The 21,107-nt window shown below is 47.7% G+C and overlaps 1 protein-coding gene across 2 annotated transcripts in view; it reads right to left on the bottom strand.

Annotated features, from left to right (window-relative positions):
* The window catches only part of LOC143355285 (uncharacterized), a 43,229-nt gene that overhangs the window by 5,367 nt on the left and 16,755 nt on the right, over positions 1 to 21,107 (bottom strand). For both annotated transcript variants that reach the window (XM_076789995.1, XM_076790003.1), the window contains exons 7-13: positions 3,782 to 4,104; positions 2,341 to 2,689; positions 1,610 to 1,950; positions 1,166 to 1,541; positions 846 to 1,095; positions 592 to 777; positions 271 to 408 (exon numbers count right to left, since the gene is read on the bottom strand). In XM_076789995.1, coding sequence (XP_076646110.1) covers positions 271 to 408; positions 592 to 777; positions 846 to 1,095; positions 1,166 to 1,541; positions 1,610 to 1,950; positions 2,341 to 2,689; positions 3,782 to 4,104 — 1,963 coding nt within the window. The remainder of the gene's footprint in view (positions 1 to 270; positions 409 to 591; positions 778 to 845; positions 1,096 to 1,165; positions 1,542 to 1,609; positions 1,951 to 2,340; positions 2,690 to 3,781; positions 4,105 to 21,107) is intronic.

The raw sequence follows: 21,107 nt of genomic DNA, 5'->3' as shown, positions 1-21,107 counted from the left end.
ATCTTCGGGTTCTAAATGTTGGGGATCTGTCAAGATTCTGAACGCATCGTTGCATAGTTGCATCTCGATCGAGTGTTTTCCAGGATTGTTGACCCTTTCGTCGTCGAATCGGACGTGTTTATCGTATGCTACATACGACGGGGATGAACAGGGATGCTTAATGGGTTTTGATTGGTCAGGAGTCCTTCTTGGTTGAGGTTTTCCTTTGGAATGTTTCGGTGGGATATCAATCGGAGGCGGCGGGAGAGGGTTAACAGAAACTGAACGTACCTCTTGCCACTGGGAATTTCGCAGTTTCTCGATATGGTCGAAAAGGTCGTTTACTTGTACCACCTGCAGCATCACCATGTCCCAAAAACCGGCCAGGTCCTCGTTCGTCGTCGGGAACTCCTCGCCGGGTACCTGATTCTGCAGAGCAATCGCATCGACATATGAAATCCATTAATTTTTCTTTATTCAAATAGTTCTTGCTAAAACTACCAACGTTATTTTCCTACGAACATAACAGTACAGTCACTCGGAAGTCTATTAATAGGATCGCGGTAGATAAGTGTTGATTCATCATTCTGAATTCACGGCTAAGGTACTCACAATGTTCTTCTGGCAGAGTCCCTCGAACTGTTGCATCTTCTGCGACGCGAGCAGCCTGGCCTTGCCAGCAGCTGAGCGCAGCTTACCGGCTGCCTCTTCCGGAAGTGCAACAGTATCGCTGTTGGCCAGCTCCGCTTCCGCCGATGCAGCAAGCAAGAGAAGCCTATCTGTCTCTTGTTTCAGCAACTGAAACCATTTTCAAGACCGGTCAGCTAATCGATCCTCGTTCACGCTTCTCCAGGTACACTATATACCTTTATGAAATAGTGTCCATCCTTCTCCTCAGCCTTCTCAGCCTCTTGAGCCTGTTTCGCCACGTTCGTCGAGCTGGCGCTGGGCTCTAGAACAGGCAGGACCACTTTCGGAGCGGCTGGTTGCTGGTCAGGGATACTGGCCACGCTGGAACTCAGCTTCTGGGACTTGGTATCGGCGACGCTGCCGTCTATGTTCGCCGGCGCGGGTGTTTTTGGTTTCTGGTCCGTCTTCCTGGATACCGGTGTTACCCTGTAGCCAAGCAAAATTAGAGTCCTGCGTCAGGGAATCCGGTTTCTTTTGATAGTTTAATGTAGATTACCTCTGTAAGGGTTTCAGAATTTGCTCCGAGCCGTCCGTGGGTCTCCTGGGACTGACCACCGGCAACTGTGCCCGGAATTCAGGTCGCAGATGTCTCAGCACCGGTAAGTTCTTCAGCGACTCCTCGGTGTTCGCGTTGTCCGTCGACACGTCGTTATTGTTGCACGACTTGTTGAAGCTGGTCTCGCTGGCGCTCAATCTGCTTGTGCTGCGCTTGAAGAAGAAGCCCTGCGCGAGCGCTCCGGGCCCGTACAGCCGCTCCACCCGTTGCTGGATGAACGATTTCTCGCTGCTCGACGAAGTGTTCAGCACCTGGTTCTCCATGTCCACCGAGGAGCCGTTCGGTATACTCGTGTCGCTGAACGAGGCGTTCGAAACTGCAGAGACCACAATTACTTTTCGTTTAATGAACTCGCACCGCAAAGGGGTTAATTGGGATACTCACGGTTTCCGGTAGCTGGCTTCGGAGAGGATTCAGAGAAGTGCGAGGCGAACGATTTGTTCTGCTGACTGCAGGACATTATCTGCGAGACACCCGAGCTGCGTTTCGCGGGGGTGTTCGGTCGAATCGGGCTCAGGTCGCCGAAAGTCGATTGCATGACACCTTTGTCGACCTCCGAGTAGCCTTGGCATATGCTGATGGAGCTCCTGGACTCCCTGTACGCGTCCACCTTGCACTCCTCCTTCAGACCGTTCGAGAAACCGTTCTGCCTATCCATCGCTAGCGGAGAGATCGACTGACTCTTGGGATAGGGGTGCCCTGGCACGATGAGATTCTCGTTTGATCTGTAACGTTTTACACCCTTGTTCCTTCAACTACAAACAGGACTTGACTTTCTACTTTTATTGGAAAAACGTCCAATAGTCTAACACTCTGCCGTCGGAAACTATTCTTTACCAGCAGCTAGAAAGTATTTATTTATTATTTACTGAAACAACTATGCAAGTGGGCCTTAAATTAACATTGAAATTTTTAGCAACTTCTTGGACACGAGCACAGCAATGTAAACATTGTTTCAAGTAATAGTATGGCAATTTTTAGAGTAGCCATTAGAGTGCTAAGGATTAGTAACACCGTAAAACGGACTAGATAAACATCTGTTTGAACTAGCGGAGCGGAGAAGCCAGAGTTTTGCCTGTGACAGAGATCGGACAGGCTCGGTGGAAGGTTTTTACCTGAAACCCGCCGGGCTGGTGTCCCTCGTGATCAGCCTAGTCCCAGGACTGCTGTCCCTCGATCGAAACCCGTCCCTCAGCTTGCTGTCGTACCGATTGATCCCCGAGTAACCGCTGATGCTGCAGGCCAGGCCCAAGTAGCTCGGTTTCTTCACTGTCAGCTGTTCCGGCTCGGGGCTGTTTCGATGACCATTGCTGACGTTCAACTTCTCATCGGGCGTCAGATGGGACTTTTGCAGCGTCTCGCTGCTGCCGTTCGCTAGGTTGTCGGTCGACGGGGCCGAGTCGCCGTTGCAGGAAAGGTTCAGACTGTGCAGAGTCTTCTTCGAGACGGAGTCTATGGTGTTCTCTGCAAAGGAAAATCCTCGGTTGGCCCCGATGTCTCTGGAATCGTTCGCGCCTATCGCCGGCGCGGCGGCAGAATATGCTCGAGTTCGAGGAGAATGCTCGATAACACGCAACTGCGGTGTTCTCTCGAACTCGCGAACTCTTCGGCGGCGCACTCCTCTGGCCCAGTGACCCGGATTCCCGAACCGAATGTGGTCCCCACCGGCGTAAATCCCGTGGATGAAAGATCGAAGGATCGAGAGATCGGCGAAGAAGACCCTTCTTGACGCGAGACAGGGAGAGATCGGAAGCGTTCGCGGCGGAGAGAAGTCTGCGGCAAGGATCGATAACGTGCGCGTTCGAAACGCGACACAGGAATAACCCTGGAACGGCGAGAGAGGCTGGCCGATGTCGCGTTGAGCCGAGCCGAGCCGAGCCGAGCCGCGAAAGAGACAAACTAGTCTCCTCCTCGTCTTCTTGGCACCGCCGATAGAAAAGAAGCCCCGTGCACTGCACTGCCCTGCCCTGATCTGCTCTGCTCTGCTCTGCCCTCTCGTTGCTGCGTCCGCTCGCGATCTAAATTCGATCGTCACCAAGTGAGAGAGACACGCCGAAGAAAAAGGAACGGTCCCCGCAGAAGACGGCGGAGGAATCCAAGGGGGACCTTGGACGCTCCAAGATCGTCGGCTCAGCGAACAAGGCCTCCGCCGGGTCAAGTGCAAGGTCATACCGCCACGACCACCACAGAAATATCGAATGATTGCTCTCGAAACACCGATTCCCGATGCTTCTTTTAGCTCACCCACCGCATCGGTCGCTACCTCTGACAGAGAAGTCTACGCTCTAACCAGGACATAGTTCAACGGGGAACATTATCAAAGCGGGACGCGTTATGATCACGAGCGCTTCCGACAAGGACACGTAGAACTCGCAAGGTTGGCCTATAATTCCACGTTGCATTGAAGCGTGTGAGAATCGGAATGATCTACGCTAGACACCCTGCGAAATGATAAAGCAGTTTTCCCAAGCTTGCGTCCGAAAGCTCCGTTTCCAGCTCGGTCCTAGGGGATCCTAGGTGGTCCTATAAAACGCTATACATCGAGGGATAGCCAACCTGATCGGTCGGACGCGGACTGGTCGACGTCCAGGCTGCAGCTGCCGATGCTCTCCTGGCTAGTCATGTTAGGATGGAGGCTGGTCACGATGCTGATGCTGATTTTCGGATCCGGATCGAGCCGACGGTAATTTAGAGGTTGCACCGCGAGGGAGAGCGGCCTGGTGCGGCGATTCGACCTGATGCCGCCGGCGCCTGGGACCGACGGCGTCAGCGTCGCGGCGCAGGAGTCGCCGACGTCCTCCAAGCCCGCTACCTCGCCGCCACCGCGTGTTTGCCCGCTGGCTCGTCGACGATCCTCCTCTCCGCGGTCCTCGTGCACACTGTTGATTTTTTCGTTCTTTTGTTCCGCGTTTTTCTCCTCCTCTACCATACACTCACGTCGCCCATCACTGTCGCCTCCTTTCAAACAAGAATGATCGACTCTGCGCGGACCTTGCGCAGAATCCATCATCCTCGAGGCACGTCTAACGTCATCGTCGGTGGACTGCAGATCGTTGTGCGGACACAGGTCATTTGAATTCGATTTTATTTGATTGTGCGAGAAATTTAGCTACTCTGCTTAGGGTTAACCCATTCGCACCATCAGCGTATACAAACGGAATAACTTCGTTTTAATTGGACCAAACGATTACAGCTTTTTTGAGAAGCTAAGTGGCCTAATCTAGCAGTTGGAATCGCGAAGATTTTTCATCCTTTCTTGCGATGCGAATGGATTAAAGAAGAGACAGAAGCATTGCAACCGCACAGGATCCTGCGAGTCCACACCAACGACCATATCGAGGTTCTCGAGATCCAGGGAACGATGGTGCGCAGCGCCGATCGTTTGTCTCCTTGATCGAGACAAATGATCGACGGCGTGCAAACGCGAGCCACGGGAAAGCGGAGCGAATCGGCAGGTTTTGTACCCTTTTAGCTGACGGAAACGATGGATCGGTTTCTTAGCGAACCTCCTCGAGCGCTTCGCGGATATTAATTGGAAGCTGGCGCCATGATCTCGCGTTATCCGCTTTCACGTGGCTTTTTAATCGCCGGCGAAAGGACCTCGGTTTTTCTCCGGCGGTGTTACGTAGATTTGTCGATTGTCCAGGAAAATTTACCGGTGTCGACGATGCTTCCCGGTGAAGCTTGTTGAATTTATGCGTGAGAAAACACGCGGAAAGATCGAGCGAGGTAATTAAGCGCTCCCCGAGAGAGCCGTAATCGCGTCGGTGACCGAGCAAACACTTGTTTCGATGCGACTCACGGAACAAAAGCGTTGGCCCCGTTGCGGGCTTTACGAAGCGAGCAACCGTGGACCGATCCATCCTCCGGGGATCTAATTTTACGATTGGACGGAGAGCGCGGATCAGACGGACGTAATAAATTCACCGTCTGTTAGTACACAGCGCCGGGCTTCCACGTTCTCTGTTCTCGAGAAGCTAACATTGTTAGACGCCTTGATGCGCCTGCGACCAGCAACGGAAATGAAACCTCGCGAGATCCAGGAGTCCAAGCAAACTTTATTCAATCCTCCTGCACAGATGTCCTCAATTATCATTTTTACTGAACTAAGATTCAAAGATTTATTTCTCAAGGCTTGTCCAACTCATTTCGCAAAATAAAGACGTCCTCAACAGCAATGTTAACGTCACCGTGGCTGATCGCAGGTTTCTAATTGCCTCCCCGATCGCCTCGAACAATTGTTTACGAGCCGATCGTGGGAGCGACCCGCGCGAAGTTCGAGTCGGCTGCGCGCAATCACAAGGCAGCGTGCAATCCGGTGCATCGGTGCATCGGTGCATCGGTCCAGTGCAACTCACTCTCTCCATCTCTGTCCCCTTTTCAAGAATAATCGCATGCATTACGGGGGACGTGAGGTGATATTCGTGCGCAGAGAAGAATCGGCATCGTCGTCGAGCAGATCGATCGATCCTGTCCCCCTCCGATAAGTTAATTAATTTGGTCACATGACAGTCGGACAATTTACAATTTTCACAAACGATGCTGTTAGTATAGATGCCGTCCGGGTGCTCGGAAAATTATTTTCATTCGAATTGTTCGAGCACCTGGAGAGCTATGGTTTGTTACAGTGATTATTTTACTTGCTTCCAATTGCGCTGCCCCTCGTGGAAAGCGTTCGAGATTTGATCGATAGAGCGCGGATTCTACGCATTTATAGCGTGTACGATTCTCTTTGAACTACAGAAACTACCGCACAGAAAAATGTATCTTTGCATAAAGATCCGTAGCCCAATTATTGATACGGCACTGAACATTTTACTTTAATGTGTACATACATAGATCTACCGATTGCGTTATCGATTTCGAAGACTCAGCAGGGGGCAGCATCATTCCGGTTAGACTGTTAGTTACACACTCGGGTATCGTACACGACATGTCACATGTTTCGAGCGCATTTCAGTTTCGGGCTACAAGGTTCTATTTGCTCGTGAAGCAAGGTGCAGCCTAGTGCAGATTCGCAGATTTCGAGGATGAAGAGGAGCGTTGCGTGCAACCAAGCGGTGGTATGAGAAGAGAGTGCAAGGTGATCGGAGTATCATGCTCGATCGCGGCAACGATCAGCGTGAACGCGTGGGAGAATGAATAATGGGGCGATGGGCCTCTGGAGAAAATGTCAACCAACGCCGTTGCGTGTCCGTGGATCGTGGTTCGCGCATTGTGGTCGGACACTCGTTATCGTCGCGTTCCTGAATGCCAATTGAACGTCATTAACCGCGTGCTGTAATGACCGGCCCCGGCGCGCTGGAAACCGTCCCGGGAAAGGCGATATCTTGCGGACCAGTGAAACCGTTCCGTGACGGAAAGAAACGGCTCGGTGCGTTCGCGAGGATTTGCTCTCTCCGCGTCCGATTATAAAAGAAGGTTTTCACGGTGCGTTAATCTCGGCCCGATAGGAGGTCGAACCGATCGCAAAAACACGTGCACACAAACTGGAAAGTCGGAGACCGGGAGAACAGGACACCCGATCATCGCTAACCATACCTCCTACGCCAGTGTTTCCAAAGCAAGAACTTCGAAACGTTCTTTTTCGCCACCGGATTCACCGTGTAGGTGCCGCTCTCGATCTTCAGAGGCATCCTTTCGACCGCTTTTCCAATCCCAAGGGATGATACCGGCTTATCGATTCGCTATCTCGGCTGGATCTCTAGATCGCCCATTTATCTCAGCCACCACCGTTTCTACGAGAGACCAATGAAATCGAACTTTTCTCGAGAAAACTTGGAACCTCTCTAAAACACCACTTCGAGCCTCGCAGATTCCGCGATCTTCCGCGAAGAAGATCGAGCACAACGCGTGACCACGAGCACGTGTCGTGCTCCGATCGCACAAAGACTACTACTTCTTCTTCTTCTTCTTCTTCTTCTTCTTCTTCTCTCGGCGACCTTTGTCACCGGCAAGAACTCGCGAAGCCACGTTGCTAGGATGACTAGTTACCGAAGACTGGCATTCCCATCTCGTCTCTCTCTCGTCCACGCCACCGGCGCACTCTCTCCCTCTCTGTCCTCTCTCTCTCTCTCTCTCTCTCACTTTATCTCCCTCGAGCTGCCGAGGGCACGAGGATATTTCGGGAGCACTCAAAAAACCACACGAAAGCGCACGAGTCGCTCGCTTCCTCTCCTCCTTGGCCCGAGCCACTCATTCCTCAAGGGAATGGGGAGTTTCTCCAACGTTTGTGTATTTTTTCGTATCTGCATTTTGTCCAATTGCAGTCCGATCGTAAATCAACCGTACATTACCAGTCGGTTTCGTCGGAACGCCGAGAGAAGAAGATTCGCGAAACAATGCCTCTACAATCTCGTTTTAACCCTTAACACAAAAACGGATTGGAATAATAGGTGACGCTATCCTAATTACCGATCGATACTCTGATTATCCCATAGGTGTCGCAATCATCATACTCCGTATTCCAATAATAAATGGACTGGAGGAATATCAACGCAGCAAATTCAGTAGAAGAGTCCGTAACGCTGCAGACGCGTCGAGCGCTGGTTCAACCCCCGTCGGAGTACGAATTTCTCTGGCAAACCACCCTATAATCTTTGGAAAGCTACCCTTTCACGGTACCAACAAAGCCGTTCGGACAATGGAGAACGTCCGATGGTGGTAATCCGGCGAACAGCGGGCGGAGAAGAAGAGAAACTCGCGCGCGTGCTGGCAATCGGTGGCATTAACGGCGGAAGAGGGGCGGAAAAATCGGGGTTGCCGGGTGGAACACGTGTCAGGCACGCGCGTGTCTTCCACGGCAGCCCGGCTGTCGAAAGAGAGGCTTGTATTTTCGATTTCACGTTCGTAAGAGCGGCAAAGTAGCGCCGGAGGAGATCGAAGGGTTAACAACCGCGGCGCGTGCTCTTTTCAGTCGCTGCTCACGCGGCCGCTTTTATGACCCGCGTAATAGTCGGCTCCTAGTGCCTCGCGAACTTCTCCGCCTGCCCTGAGAACCTTCGCAGACATTCCGATACGCTGCTGAAACCTCTGCGAACTCGGAGTTAACCCTTTGCGCGACTACATCGAAGATCTCTAACCGAGGACGACGGTTGACCCGTTCGAAAATGCACAAATAATTGAACACGGCTGACCTGTGAAAGGACGTATGTTACACTTCTTGAAATTTGGTGGAAATCTGGTGTAACATTCGTCCTTCTTCCACTTTAAAAAGTGAACATTTCATTCACTAGTTTATTCGATTATTTCGTGATTGCATTGAGTAAAGAATTATCCTCGAGACGCCTATTCAATTAGTTGGAACGAAACGGTAGAAGTTGCTAAGACCACGGAGACTGGAATGAACTGTAGAAGTTAGGAAGATGCGCTAAGAATTTTCCGCAGAGTTGTCTTCGCAGTAATATCAGCATGTTGACCATACCCACGGTGCAGAGTAGTTTGAGAAGTTAAATATTTGCCCATGGAAGTTCCAGTTCCGGAGACGGGTGGTTGACAGGGACGTCGTTAACGCCAGCGTCGACATTCCCCAAACCGACAGCGTAAACTAGGGATGCTCTTCCGCGAGGAACCCTTTCTCCCCAGCCGTGACACGGTGTAGGCCTTGTCGGTTTCAATTACCGAGCGCGTAAATCACTGCCAGCCGTTTCCTCGTGCACGGAAATAGAGCGAGAATGGTTTCGGAAGGATGGGGACAACGATATAGTTCCCAAGGATCATTCGCGATCGCGATGCTTCGTTCTCGATCGTCGCGCGATGGAGGCGCGTGCAACTCGTAAAAATTCTTCGCGAGCACGTTTGATCCGAAACGAATGCATCCCGGTCACCGAAAAACTCCCCGAACGACATAAATAAAGCCGGCGTCGCGCACGCATGACTAGCGTGGAACAAGAGCCGCCGTCTGGGAATGCAGAAAGCGCGCAGCTATGAATTCAAATGCAATATGGCGCGGTCGCGCGACGAGGAGACTGAGAGAGAGACCCCCTTTTCTAAGGGCGCAGCTGGACGGACGCGGAAAATTACACGGGGCAATGTTCAAAGTGCTCTTTTGAACGGGCTGCGCCCTCGGCGGCTGCAGCTTGTTCCTCGGATGACAGCGAAGCTATAATCATCCTCCACCAGGATGTCGCGATGGAAACCCGTCCGCGCTAATGAAATCTTCCTGGGGGTTGCAGAAAATCTCGAAGATCAATTTCTCAACAGATTCGCACCGGATGTGACCTACATATACAGTGACGAGCAAAAGTGTAAAAACACTTCAGCTAGTTTTACATAAAATGTGATAATACAACCTATTTTTCAACTGAATGATAAAGATCAGGTACTAATAATTACAAAGTGAATAGCATAAACAAAACACAACAGTTTATTTTCGTGAATATTAACAATATACGGAATATTTATCGAAAATAGGGGTTGAAGACAATTTTTACAGTTTTGCACTTTATAAATAAAGCTTTAAATTAATATTTTGTCCATTTTTCTTTACTTTCTTGTGCTGCTTCTAACCTGCGTGGCATACTATCTACTAAATTTTTAATCATTTCCGGCTCAATGTTGTACAATTCTTGTTCTGTCCTTTTCCACAATTCATGAACACCTGAGGGTGGATTGTCATATTTTGCTAGCCTTCTTTTCACAATTGACCACAAATTTTCGATTGGGTTCAAATATCTGGACTTTGTGCTCGCCACTTCATCACAGAAAACTTTTGATTTCCTATCCAGGTTTTTACTATTTTTGCAGTATGCTTAGGGTTCCCGTCTTGTTGAAATACTACTTCGTCTTCAGCAAATTCAATAGAATTAACAACAGAAGGTAAATTATTTTGCAAAATATTTAAATAATGCTCTTTGCACATGATACCTTCTATCCGAACTAACGGATCAACACCCTTATGAGTAAAACAACCCTAACACATAATTGAGCCACCTCCGAACTTCATAGTTTGTTTTATGCTACTTGCTTCATTACTATTTTCCCATGAAGTCCAATACCAAGACAGATTCAAAGACAGATTTCATCAGATTCAAATCTATTAATTTTTGTTTCGTCAGACCATATAACTCTTTTCCAATCTCCTGTTTCCACTCTTTGTATGTATGAGCAAATTTTTTTCGTAGTTTAATATTTTTGTCTGAAAGAGCTGGTTTGCGTTTCTTTTCCTTCGCTTTTAACCCGATTTTCTTTGAGGAGCGGTGAGTGGTCCATTCACTTGCATTTACTCCAACGTCTTGAACCACGATTTTTGGAGTTTTATGACTTTCAGACCGAAGACGATATGCAAGTTGCGATGTACCATTTCTTAAAGAAGTTGACACACTACCATAGGTTTTCTTTGTTCTCGCAACCATCGAATGACTTACACCACATTTTACTGCAATTTTCCGTAGTGAAAAACCTTTATCGCACAATGAAATGATACTGTTTCTTTCATCTGCACTAAGTGGTTTCATTTTGACTTACGCGTGTCATCTAACTTTTAAATAGGAGAAAAACTGTGTAAACACCAGTCTAAACGTGTCTTACTACAGTTGGCTATCAGTGTTTGTTGACGATTTCATTTCCCTAGCATTTGTGTACTATCTTAACCATTTCTGATGATACGTGCAAAACTGTAAACATTGCTTCAAATCCTTATTTTTGTAAAATATTATATATATTGTTAATATTATCTAACATAAACTGTTATGTTTTGTTTATCACATTCACCATATAATTATTATTACCTAAGCTTTATCATTCAATTGAAAAATAGATTGTATTATCACGTTTTGTGTAAAACTAGCGAAGTGTGTTTACACTTTTGCTCGCCACTGTATGCGTTCAAACTTTTATCTTCAAGTAAATCAACAGAAATAAATAATAAATAAATAAATAATTCAATTTATTCCCAGATATGCTCCAAAAGATGTTTTAATGCTTAAACATATGGATTAAAAAATGGAAGCAGTTCACATAAAATAGTGTAACTTTGTTCATTCTTGCGAATTCGTTCTCCGATTATCAGAAATGGCCCCGGGGGGTGCGAGTGTGTTAATAATCTGGAGGCTTCGGAATTAATTTACTCGAACGAAAACGATCGTATACAAGGTGTAGTAGATACGCACGCAGCGCTAATAACCGCTCGTTCGATACCGCGTTCATTCACAAACCGAGGTGAATAACGGAGTACTACGACCGAGCAAGTACATTCTCCATTGTGTCGAGAGGGTACCGGTTGTTTCAAGGAAACGCGCGATCAACGCTGCGCAGCGAACACCTGGCTTTATCTCGTTGCGGCCGACTAATGACTCGGCTGTCGGACGAAAGATAAGCTATCAAACGAGTCAGCGCTTAGGTCAGCAACGTGTTCGACAGGCTACCGAGTCCGCAAATATTGTAATGAATCCGAGCGTGGAGTTTCGCGTCGGGGATCGTTTCCCCGAAGTCAGCGATTCGCGCGACAAAGTCGGAACTCGAGTTGCATTTAATTACGAGCGCGATTCGCGGTATCACGGACGTGCTGTTCTCCTGTAAATGGAAAAGCCTGTAGGCGCATTACCGTGCGGATCGCGTGTCCGCCGAAGGAGATACTAACTTATCAGGCATGCCAAGCCGTCTTCCGAGTTCCTTGCTCTCCGACGTCGAGAGCTCTATCGTTTCCCTCCTACTCCATCCTTCTTTCATTCAGCAAGGTGGACACTCGACCGCGAGAACCCGTTTCCAATCAGGACTTATTTTCCCTGCCATAAGCAGGCGAACTTCGAAATTGAATAGACTCCGGCGGATCGGACTCGGTTCACTTTATTAGAAGCTAACGGTGACACAACTTCATTAGAAGCTAAACGAGCTAGACGAGTCGAAGGAACGATCGCTGTTGTCAACTGTTCACTTTCCGATCCGGGTCTCGTGAAATAAACTACCGTAACATCTGCGGATCTTTATGCAAAATTCTACTGGAGCTACACGGACATTAATTTCTTTACTAATTGTAATAACTTGGAAATATTGCAACAGAATATGTAAATGCTACAAATGCTCTTACAGTTTTACTCATTCCAGGTATAAACGCATAAAATCCACTGTCTAGTAACGGGCAACGCGTAGCCGGATAATAAAGCAAGGAAAATATGTGCTCGCGGAAGATTAATTCCGAGGTTGCGTCGAGCCTGGTACAAAGAAGGAAACGGGAAGTCTGCGAGCAGAAAGCCGTCTCTGGGAGAATCTGCGAGTCACAGGTGTCAGCCTGGCTTGCCGGTGCAGTTAATTGTCAAGAGAGTGGCGACGATCGCGTGCCCCGTGCCGGAAGAATATTCTCTCTCGGCCGAGCACAATGCAGTTCGATCAATCCTCCTTAATTGAGACTCATTACGCAGCAAATCACCGTGACCGATCGCTTATAGACGAGCTCCGTGTGAAATATTCGCCGTGTCTCTTAGATCTTTATTAATCGGCTTCGGATCGTTCGGATCGTTTCTTAGGCTCGACGAAGCGGCGGCGTGTACGTGACTCTCTCGGAAGAGGACACTCGCTGCCCTAGGTAATTCTACCCTAACGGCCGTGGTCTCAGAGAGGTCGCAAAGTATATTGAGTTACGAAATGAACGGTAAATCGAGGGGGAGACGAGCCTAAAATAGAGAGCCACTGCCACCGCGACACGGTTTAAATACCGGCATTAAGACAATCTTCCGGTTGCGCGTTTGTTCAGCGAGCCTACATTCCCCGCACCCTAGTCAGATCGTTTACACGCGTGATCCGGGATCTTCGTACATCGATTTCTCAATCCGGGAATGCTCGTGTTGCAATGTATATAAATTGTATATAAAAGACAAGGTTTGATAAATGGAAGGATAGAAAGACCACCCTTTTCACTCAATGGACTCGCTGTGCTTGGTTTACAATTTATTAAGCGACAGAGAAATAGATCGAACGCAGAAGTCTCGAGAGGGTGGAAGGAAATTGAGTTGCGCGGTGGCAGCGTCGGTTCGGAATTAAATATAGAAGGATCGCTGTCGTCGCGGCGAGATTCTCGACAGCTTTAAATTCCCCGGTGAAAAACTAATGGTCCCTCCCGCGATTTTCTTGAAGATCCGATTGAAAGAAAGCGCGACGAAGCTTTCGTCGAGACGCCGGCAACGCGCGGTCCTTCTTTTTCGGAAATGATCGGGGGGCCGAGAGAGCGTCGCGGTAGCCGCCGCCAGGGGTAAGTGACACCGGCTGAACTCTCTCGTTTCTATATATAAACGAAAATAAAGCAGCCTGACATTTGAACCATACGCTCTCGAGCCCGCGCGCCTCTCTGCCCAAGAGTCGCGCCGACGACGACGACGACGACAACGACGACGACGAAAAGGGAAACGCGCGGCGTCGCGACGACCGACCGGGAAAAATTGTGTCAGCTAAATTAGGAGAACCGACGGGGCCGGTCCCCGGTAGACCGCTTTCAGAACCGCTTTTTTCCCCCTGTTTTCGTCCGTGTCGGGATTAATCGATCCCCCCGGTCGACCCGCCGAGAAAGTCCGAGAGCCCGTTCACCGTTTTCCGTCGCCGAACTATGCGCGCCGCGATCGCTACGAAACAAGAGGGAAAGTCCCGCCGCGATAATCGCGTCTGCCTTCTCTCGATGCTAAATTAATAGCATCGGGCACCTTGGACAGAGACGAAGTAATTGCACAAAACCTATCTCACGATACGTGTGCGATTTATTGATTCGCGAAAGCGTCGAAGAGAGAATCGGTAAAATCCACCGCGTGGCACCGGTTTTACCTCGAGTCTAGCTTCAATTCAGTCGAGTTTATGGCGATCGCGAGAGGCTCGCCAGCGTCCGGCAACGCCGCCTAAATGATTCTAATGAAGCAACACGCGCGGAAATCGCAAGCATTGTTTCGAGGCGCGCCGGGAATAACAATTCCGAGCGGACGCCGCGATAAGAGGCAGAAGCAACCGACGCCGACGCCGACGCCGACGACCGGTTGGATCAATCTTCAGAGCCTACAGGACTGCTAATCTTCCCAAACGGAGAATTAAACGCTTCCGCTGCGGGCGAGCGACTTTCCAGGGCACAAAACGCGGAAACGAGACCGTAGCTCTCCTCTCCGTAGCGATTCCGGCGAATTCATTAGCGGACTTTCACCTCGGCCATGGAATTTCCGCTCGTCCGGCGTCCACCGATGGGTAAACTCATCTTACGAGCTGGCCGAGCAGGAGACCGTGACAACAGCTTGTCACGGGAATTGAAAATTGCTTATATATAGCGCGTAACAAGCCGGGGACCGCGTTATCTGCTCGGAGACCACGGGGACGGTCATCCGTCGCGATAAAATGGCGCGCGGAGACCTTGCGCGTCGCCATTTGCATCCCAAGTGCGAATTTTGTCAATGACAGGAAAAAAATTCTCTTTCACACCCACAAACTTCGTTTAAACAGTAACCGGTATTGTAAAGTCTGGGGGGTCCCCATACATTTGATTTTTCACCCATTATTACAATATACTGTTCATTGAAAATTTAATTTCGATACTGCCAGCAGCGAATCTATTGTATACTCGCAGTTCCCCGACACGCAAGATGTCCTGCAGCATAAAAATACAACGATTCCTTCCGAGCGTGGATTGCGTTTATACGATTTTTATCGACGCTAAAAACATGGCTAGGAGCGGAACGACCCCCCTCCCCTCGGGATTCGCAGAATCGTCGAATAAATTCGCCATCGGTGGACTTTGATTCCCAATGGCGGCGCATAAATTCCTGCGGTAGGCGTGGGCGGTGGGAAGAGATAAATCCGCATTTATTCGGGAGGAAGGGTCGAGACGTTCGGGGTCAGTCCCATTTGGTAAATCGGTCGGGGAATGCGGTGGCTTGCGAGTATTTATTTTTACCTTTCTGCGACCAAGGTATTTTCGGGGAAGACCCGGAGAGCGAAGAGCCCGGATGCATCGGAGAACATGGTCGCGATTTTAATTGCTATCTCATTTGCTATCTAATTGTCGTTGTTCGGTCCGCTAGCGGCCAGACCGTTTCCCGGGGAATCATTTTAATGGGCATACTCGAAAAATTAGAGTCAATTGGAGCCGGCTTCCAGCCTCTGATAGGAACGTGCATAAATTGAGCGTGGGCTCGCGTTCGCGACCCAGAATCGTGACAACGAGCGAATATCAACCGAAACTCGAGCGGAAGAGCACGAATTTTCAGAGCTCCGGTTCCCCCCGATAGAACGCCGTAGAAAGCAATCAAAACAATTCGGCTCGGATCGCGGAGATACGGCGGGATTAGTCTGAAATTTCCAGCTGAACGAACGAGAGAACGGACGGTCGCCGAGGGACCAAGGCGAAACGCATATTCCGCGTCTACGACTTACGGAAAAATGAATGAACGTTCTCTATGCGTCACCGTGAGTCATCGATGCGGGGAACAACAACGGTGACACGATTGCCGGTGTCATTTCCAAGTTGCGTGCGACGAGCGATTGCGGTTCCTCTCGGCGATGATCGGTCGTTATGAATGAGACACTGCGACGCTTTTGCTCCTAGTTGTCGCCGGTTGATGGGATCAACATTGCGTGTGCCAACATTGTTTAAATATTTACCGTGCACACGGACAGTGAGCAATCGGTGTCGCTTTTACCAGAGAGCTCGAATGATGGATTGTCCAGGCGGTTGCTTAAAATTCAACGCGAACGCAGAGGCGGTTCGAAGATTGACGATACAATTACTACGGTTCACAGGTGGTTGTGCGCGAGAGACGGCGGAACAAAAGCTGGCAGAGCTTGCGAACGCAATTACCAGCTCCGTGACCGGTCCAGAATAGAACAATCTTCGTTCATAAATTACTACCGACGTTGCTTCAATCGCTGCACCCCGAGGCACGCTTAACTAACATTCATTAGCTCGGTACTGATCCGCTGTGACGCAGCTCGTCCGATACTGGCACAAGGTATCTTAATAATCGTGCAACGCGAATGCGACAAAGTTCCTCACGACAGAAACGAGACAAAACTCCGACAGCTAGAAGTAGAGTGGGTCATGATTAGCCAAGCAACGGGAGTCTCGATACGAAACAATACCGAGTTGCGCTCCTTTTTAATTGCGAGAAAACTTCTGGGACACCCTGTACGGTCCCGACGGAATCTCACTTCGTCGCGGTCCGAGGTCCGCAATTAAAAATCGTCGTGGAAAGTCACTTTCGCGCGTTGTAATTAAAATCCTCGCGACGATGGGGTGGATTCATTCCATCTGGGGAGCTTCCTATATATTAGGGGTACCCATAAGTAATCAATTATTTGCAAAGAATTTGTTTTGCCTTTAGTTCTGTACCGATCGTTGAAGAGGAAACACGTATTCTTTTACAGTTTTCGGTAAAGCAGCCGGTGCCCAAAATATTCTAAAAAGTATAATTTTTATTTACAACCCTGTAATAAAATAGCGGCGTCCGTACCTTCCGAGGATCATATTCGTCATTGCTTTTTCATTTTCATGGGTGATTTAATGCAACGGTAACAACAAAGAAAATTTGCGATGTTTATGGAGATGTATTGAAGGTCAACAAGTGTCAACGTTGGTTCAGAACGTTTGCTGCTGGTGATTATGATCTCTCTGACAGGCGTCGAAGTGGACGACCAGTTGAATTTAATAATGACACCCTAAAATCTCTAGTGGAAGCTGATCCAAAATTAACTATACAGGAATTATCGAGAACTCTTAGGTCCACATGGTGAACTATACCAAGGCACCTACATGAAATGGGAAAGGCATATAGGCAAGGAATATGGGTACCGCATCAATTATATTATCTGAGACGAACAAGAATATTCGTCGATCAATTTGCACTTCATTGCTATCCAGATTTCGTAGAGATCCATTTCTTAGCAGAATCGTTACCGGAGATGAAAAATGGATTCTTTATGGTAACATAAAGCGTTCCAAGCAATGGCTTTCTGCAAATCAAACCGCAATATCAACCCCTAAACCTAGCTTATCACTTAGAAAGGTGTTACTGTGAATTTGGTGGGACTGTTGTGGCATAATTCACTTTGAGTTGTTGAAACCTGGAGAAACAGCTACTGCTGAGTTGTATTGTCAGCAATTATAACGGCTGTATTCAGAACTATTGAAAAAGAGGGCATCTTTAGTCCACAGAAAAGGTGTAATACTGAAAATTGACAATGCCCGGCCTCATACAGCGAAACTCGTTCAGGAAAAAATCAAAGAATTGCAATGGGAAGTTTTACCGCACCCCCCGTACTCACAGGATATTGCTCCCTCTGACTATTATCTTTTCAGATCTCTGGAGCATTATTTAAGAAATAAAAATTGAAAATTTGCAGGAAAAATGGCAAACTGTCCTTGATAATGATGGAGATTATATAATAAATTAAGAAAAAAAACTTGAATTTATTACAAAGTTTGTTTCAGATTTCAAAATAATTAATTGCTTATGGGTCCCCATAATATTTTTACGGGAAGAGCGAGCTCGGGAAGGGAGAAGCGGATACGAGAAGCTTTCGCGAATTCAAGCTTTTGTTTCCTCGTTCGGTCCACGGGGGAGGAAAGCGGGGAACCGGATTTCCGAAAAAGGGAAAGCGACTCGGGACGCAGGTTGCCAGTGCGTCGCGCGACCGTGTGCACGCCCACTTGAATGCGATAAATTATACGAGGAGGCGGGAGCGAAGGGGTCACCATAAAAGAACCTGTTACGTTCCAGATATTAATCCGGCGAGCGGGCACGAAATCGCATGGTGTCGTGCCCCGAGGGGAATCGCCCCCCGTTTCGGCCATTCGACAATAACCCCCGGGGGGGAAAATCAACTATGCACGCGGCGACGATCCTCTTACGGCGATGGCCGTGTTGAATCGCGATTGATCCGTGTATTAAGCGGCCCGGTGGTTTTTGCGGGGTGTCCGATCCGTAAACCCCGACGCCCAGAGTCCTGTTCGCTTAACCCTCTATGGGCCCGCATAACTTTCACGTCGCATGCTAATACGGCGACATTTTACCAAATAATTTTAGTTTTTTCAGAAGATGACGTATACGTCTTAATTATGTAATGTCTCTGAGATAACCAATAACAATATTGATGACGGTTCGCAGCATCATCAACTTGAAATATCAAAGTAAATGCCTCGCAAGTTGTCTGCAGATAGAAACCAACGGAACCATCTTGTGCAATTGACATTATTTGTGCTGCTGTCGGTGTTTACTAAACCAACAAAAAAGCAATAGCAACTTATTTGTTTGCATTTCAATAACCATTTTGTTACTATTTGTATATGATACAATTACGTGACTTTCAGGTTAAAATGGGCCATTATGGCAGATTTCGGTATATAACCATGGATACAAAATCATATAAAAAGAAAAGAGGAATTAGAATTAGACGCATTAGCGGTTCTAGATCCGAAGATTCTTTACTAGATTCTGAGTCCGATGAAGATCATCCAGTAGTATTTGCCCGACGACGCATAAATATTATTGAGAGTGACGATGAATTTAATACTGAATCATCATCAGATGAGGAAAATTCAAGACCACAAAAAATTGTTTGCCAATCAGTATCCCAGACGAATAATAATTGTTATCGCCCTTGGAAAGGAAATTGCCCTGAAGACCCCGAACGACCCTACTCCCCTGTGACCTATTTTCAAAACCTATTTGACAGTCAAAAATAGTGGCCAATTTTTTCGAACAGAGGTCACTGCAAAAAGCCAGGTTGTAAAGGAGTTCCAAAAATAAAATATTCCAAATGCAACGTACGTCTATGCTTAATGCCAAGTGCAAGTTGTTTTATAGAATTTCACGCTTAAGTTTTTATGCACAGAAGTGCAAACACTGTAAGCCGTTCAAAGTTACAAAGTGAATTAATTATAATAGAATCGTTTAAACTGGTAAACCTTTTTCAATTTGCATATAATGATTTGTAATTGTTGATTTTCCGTTGCATAAATTTGTTTATATTTAAGAAAAAAATTCGGCCCATAGATGGTTAAACGGGGCTCGATCCGTTCGCTGAGAGACGAGTTAACTCGCCATGCATGATCTACCAATGATATCTCGTTCAATGCTGTTTAACACTAAACCCACCACGGCCGGGGAAATTGACCTTTTTAAACTTTGCGTACAATCTCGTACATACAACATGATCACATCGCTATTTATTTTTACGACTTTTCTTAAAGTATGTATACAATGTATTTTTCAGTATTTATTTCTCGTTTTATTTTTCTTTTCCGAGAAATATTTGTAGCCTGTCCTACCTACCGCAGCCGGTCAATTTGACCGCACGAGATAATATGGTATTTACTCTTCTAAACTTAAACAATCAATATATTAGGTCGTCGCACAAGTTCGTGCCGTTTACTCTTGTACCATATATGTACATGTACGAGCCGCCTTATTGAATGAGACGCTATCAAGTTACGCGCGTGCCTGGTTAATAATACTGTTTCATGGCAAATACATCCAAACCGCAAAGGTGGCCGACACAGTACAATTTTGTAAATCAGAGGAGAGAGCATCGCAGTATTTTCTACGTAATTGAAATTATATAAAAATAAATTTGCATCGTCATTTTATGGAAGTTGTTCATCTACTAATTCATTCAGCAACAAAATTGACTATTGTCTACGTTTAATTATATTAACAATAACTTTTTCTAAGGACCGGCCATTTTGACCGCGCACGGTAGGAATAGGTATACAAGAAGTGTCGGTAGGTTCAGTGTTAAGCGCATTTCAATTTTTGCGGCGATGGATCTAGTACATTAATTAAGATCTGGATTTAATTGAAACGAGAACAGAACGCGTTCATTGAACGCAATCTATACGACGCACTCGATGCCTGTAAGGTCTTTTGTCCGGTTTTTGTAATTACCCCGCGAGGAAGCAGGTGATAAGAGCGATTACACCAGCTAGAACAGCTGATCCTACAGTGAAGCGAACTCACGTTCGTCGCGCTCAGATACCGATCAGAGTATAAAATCGAGGGCCCTCGTCGGAAGGGGTTCTCTTCCCCTGTTCGGCCAATAACCCAACAACAGATAAACGTGAATAGGGGTATCCCTCGATCTCGTTCAGTTAATCGGCTCCCCGTTATCCCGTCATTAAGTAGCGCACCGGCCGATGATGGTGTTCGGTGGCAGCGACGAATAAATATCGAACAAACGGAACACGTTCACGCGATCACGCCGTTTCTCGATCGTCGGCCGAATCAATGGGGCGAGGTGATGTGTGCGTTGCCACGGCTACGCCGATAATCCTCGATGTTCTTTTAATCGAATCGTTATGCCGCGAAAGGAGAACAAGAGCTATCCCGCAACCGTCGAACTGGCTATCGTTAATGGAACCCTCTGGTTCGATTAAATTCCACTTAGATCCCTTTAATTCCATTCCGGGGCCCTCGAGACACGAAGCGATAACAGAATTTAACCTCGGCAGCCTCCGAAGCGTTAAGAACCCACTTCGATAGAATGAACAGGATCCAGATCGAAAATAGACAAATTAATTTCTGATTTTATTCACTGGATTATTACACTCCGGTAGATCGTTCCACTCTGGGCGATTATTCCGTCATCGCTGAACACGCGAACGCTGTTTCGCTAGATTCGCTCGATCAATTCCTACGCTTTTAGGCTGATACTCGCCGTTTATATCCGTTTCGTTCGATTGACGTCACCAGCCAACAGGTAACCGAAGTTAAGGTGCGCATACAACATGCAGAAGCGTGTTTCACTTGTTTGCAAATATTGTTCGACTTGCTGGTGTCGCTATCTCAGAGGCGTTTCACACGTGTCACGAGACTCGCGAAGCAGAGAAATTCGAGACGAAAATCGTCGATCCGTTTCTGGGTTGGCGAGCAAACGATCCGTGGTTCTCCGTTCCCTTTATCGATCGTCCAGAACCGGTAGGTGT

Source organism: Halictus rubicundus, chromosome 1 (assembly GCF_050948215.1).
Source record: "Halictus rubicundus isolate RS-2024b chromosome 1, iyHalRubi1_principal, whole genome shotgun sequence".
Classification (NCBI taxonomy): Eukaryota; Metazoa; Arthropoda; class Insecta; order Hymenoptera; family Halictidae; genus Halictus; species Halictus rubicundus.
Note: the sequence above shows the minus strand (reverse complement) of the source record. Positions and strands in the feature narration are given on the sequence as shown.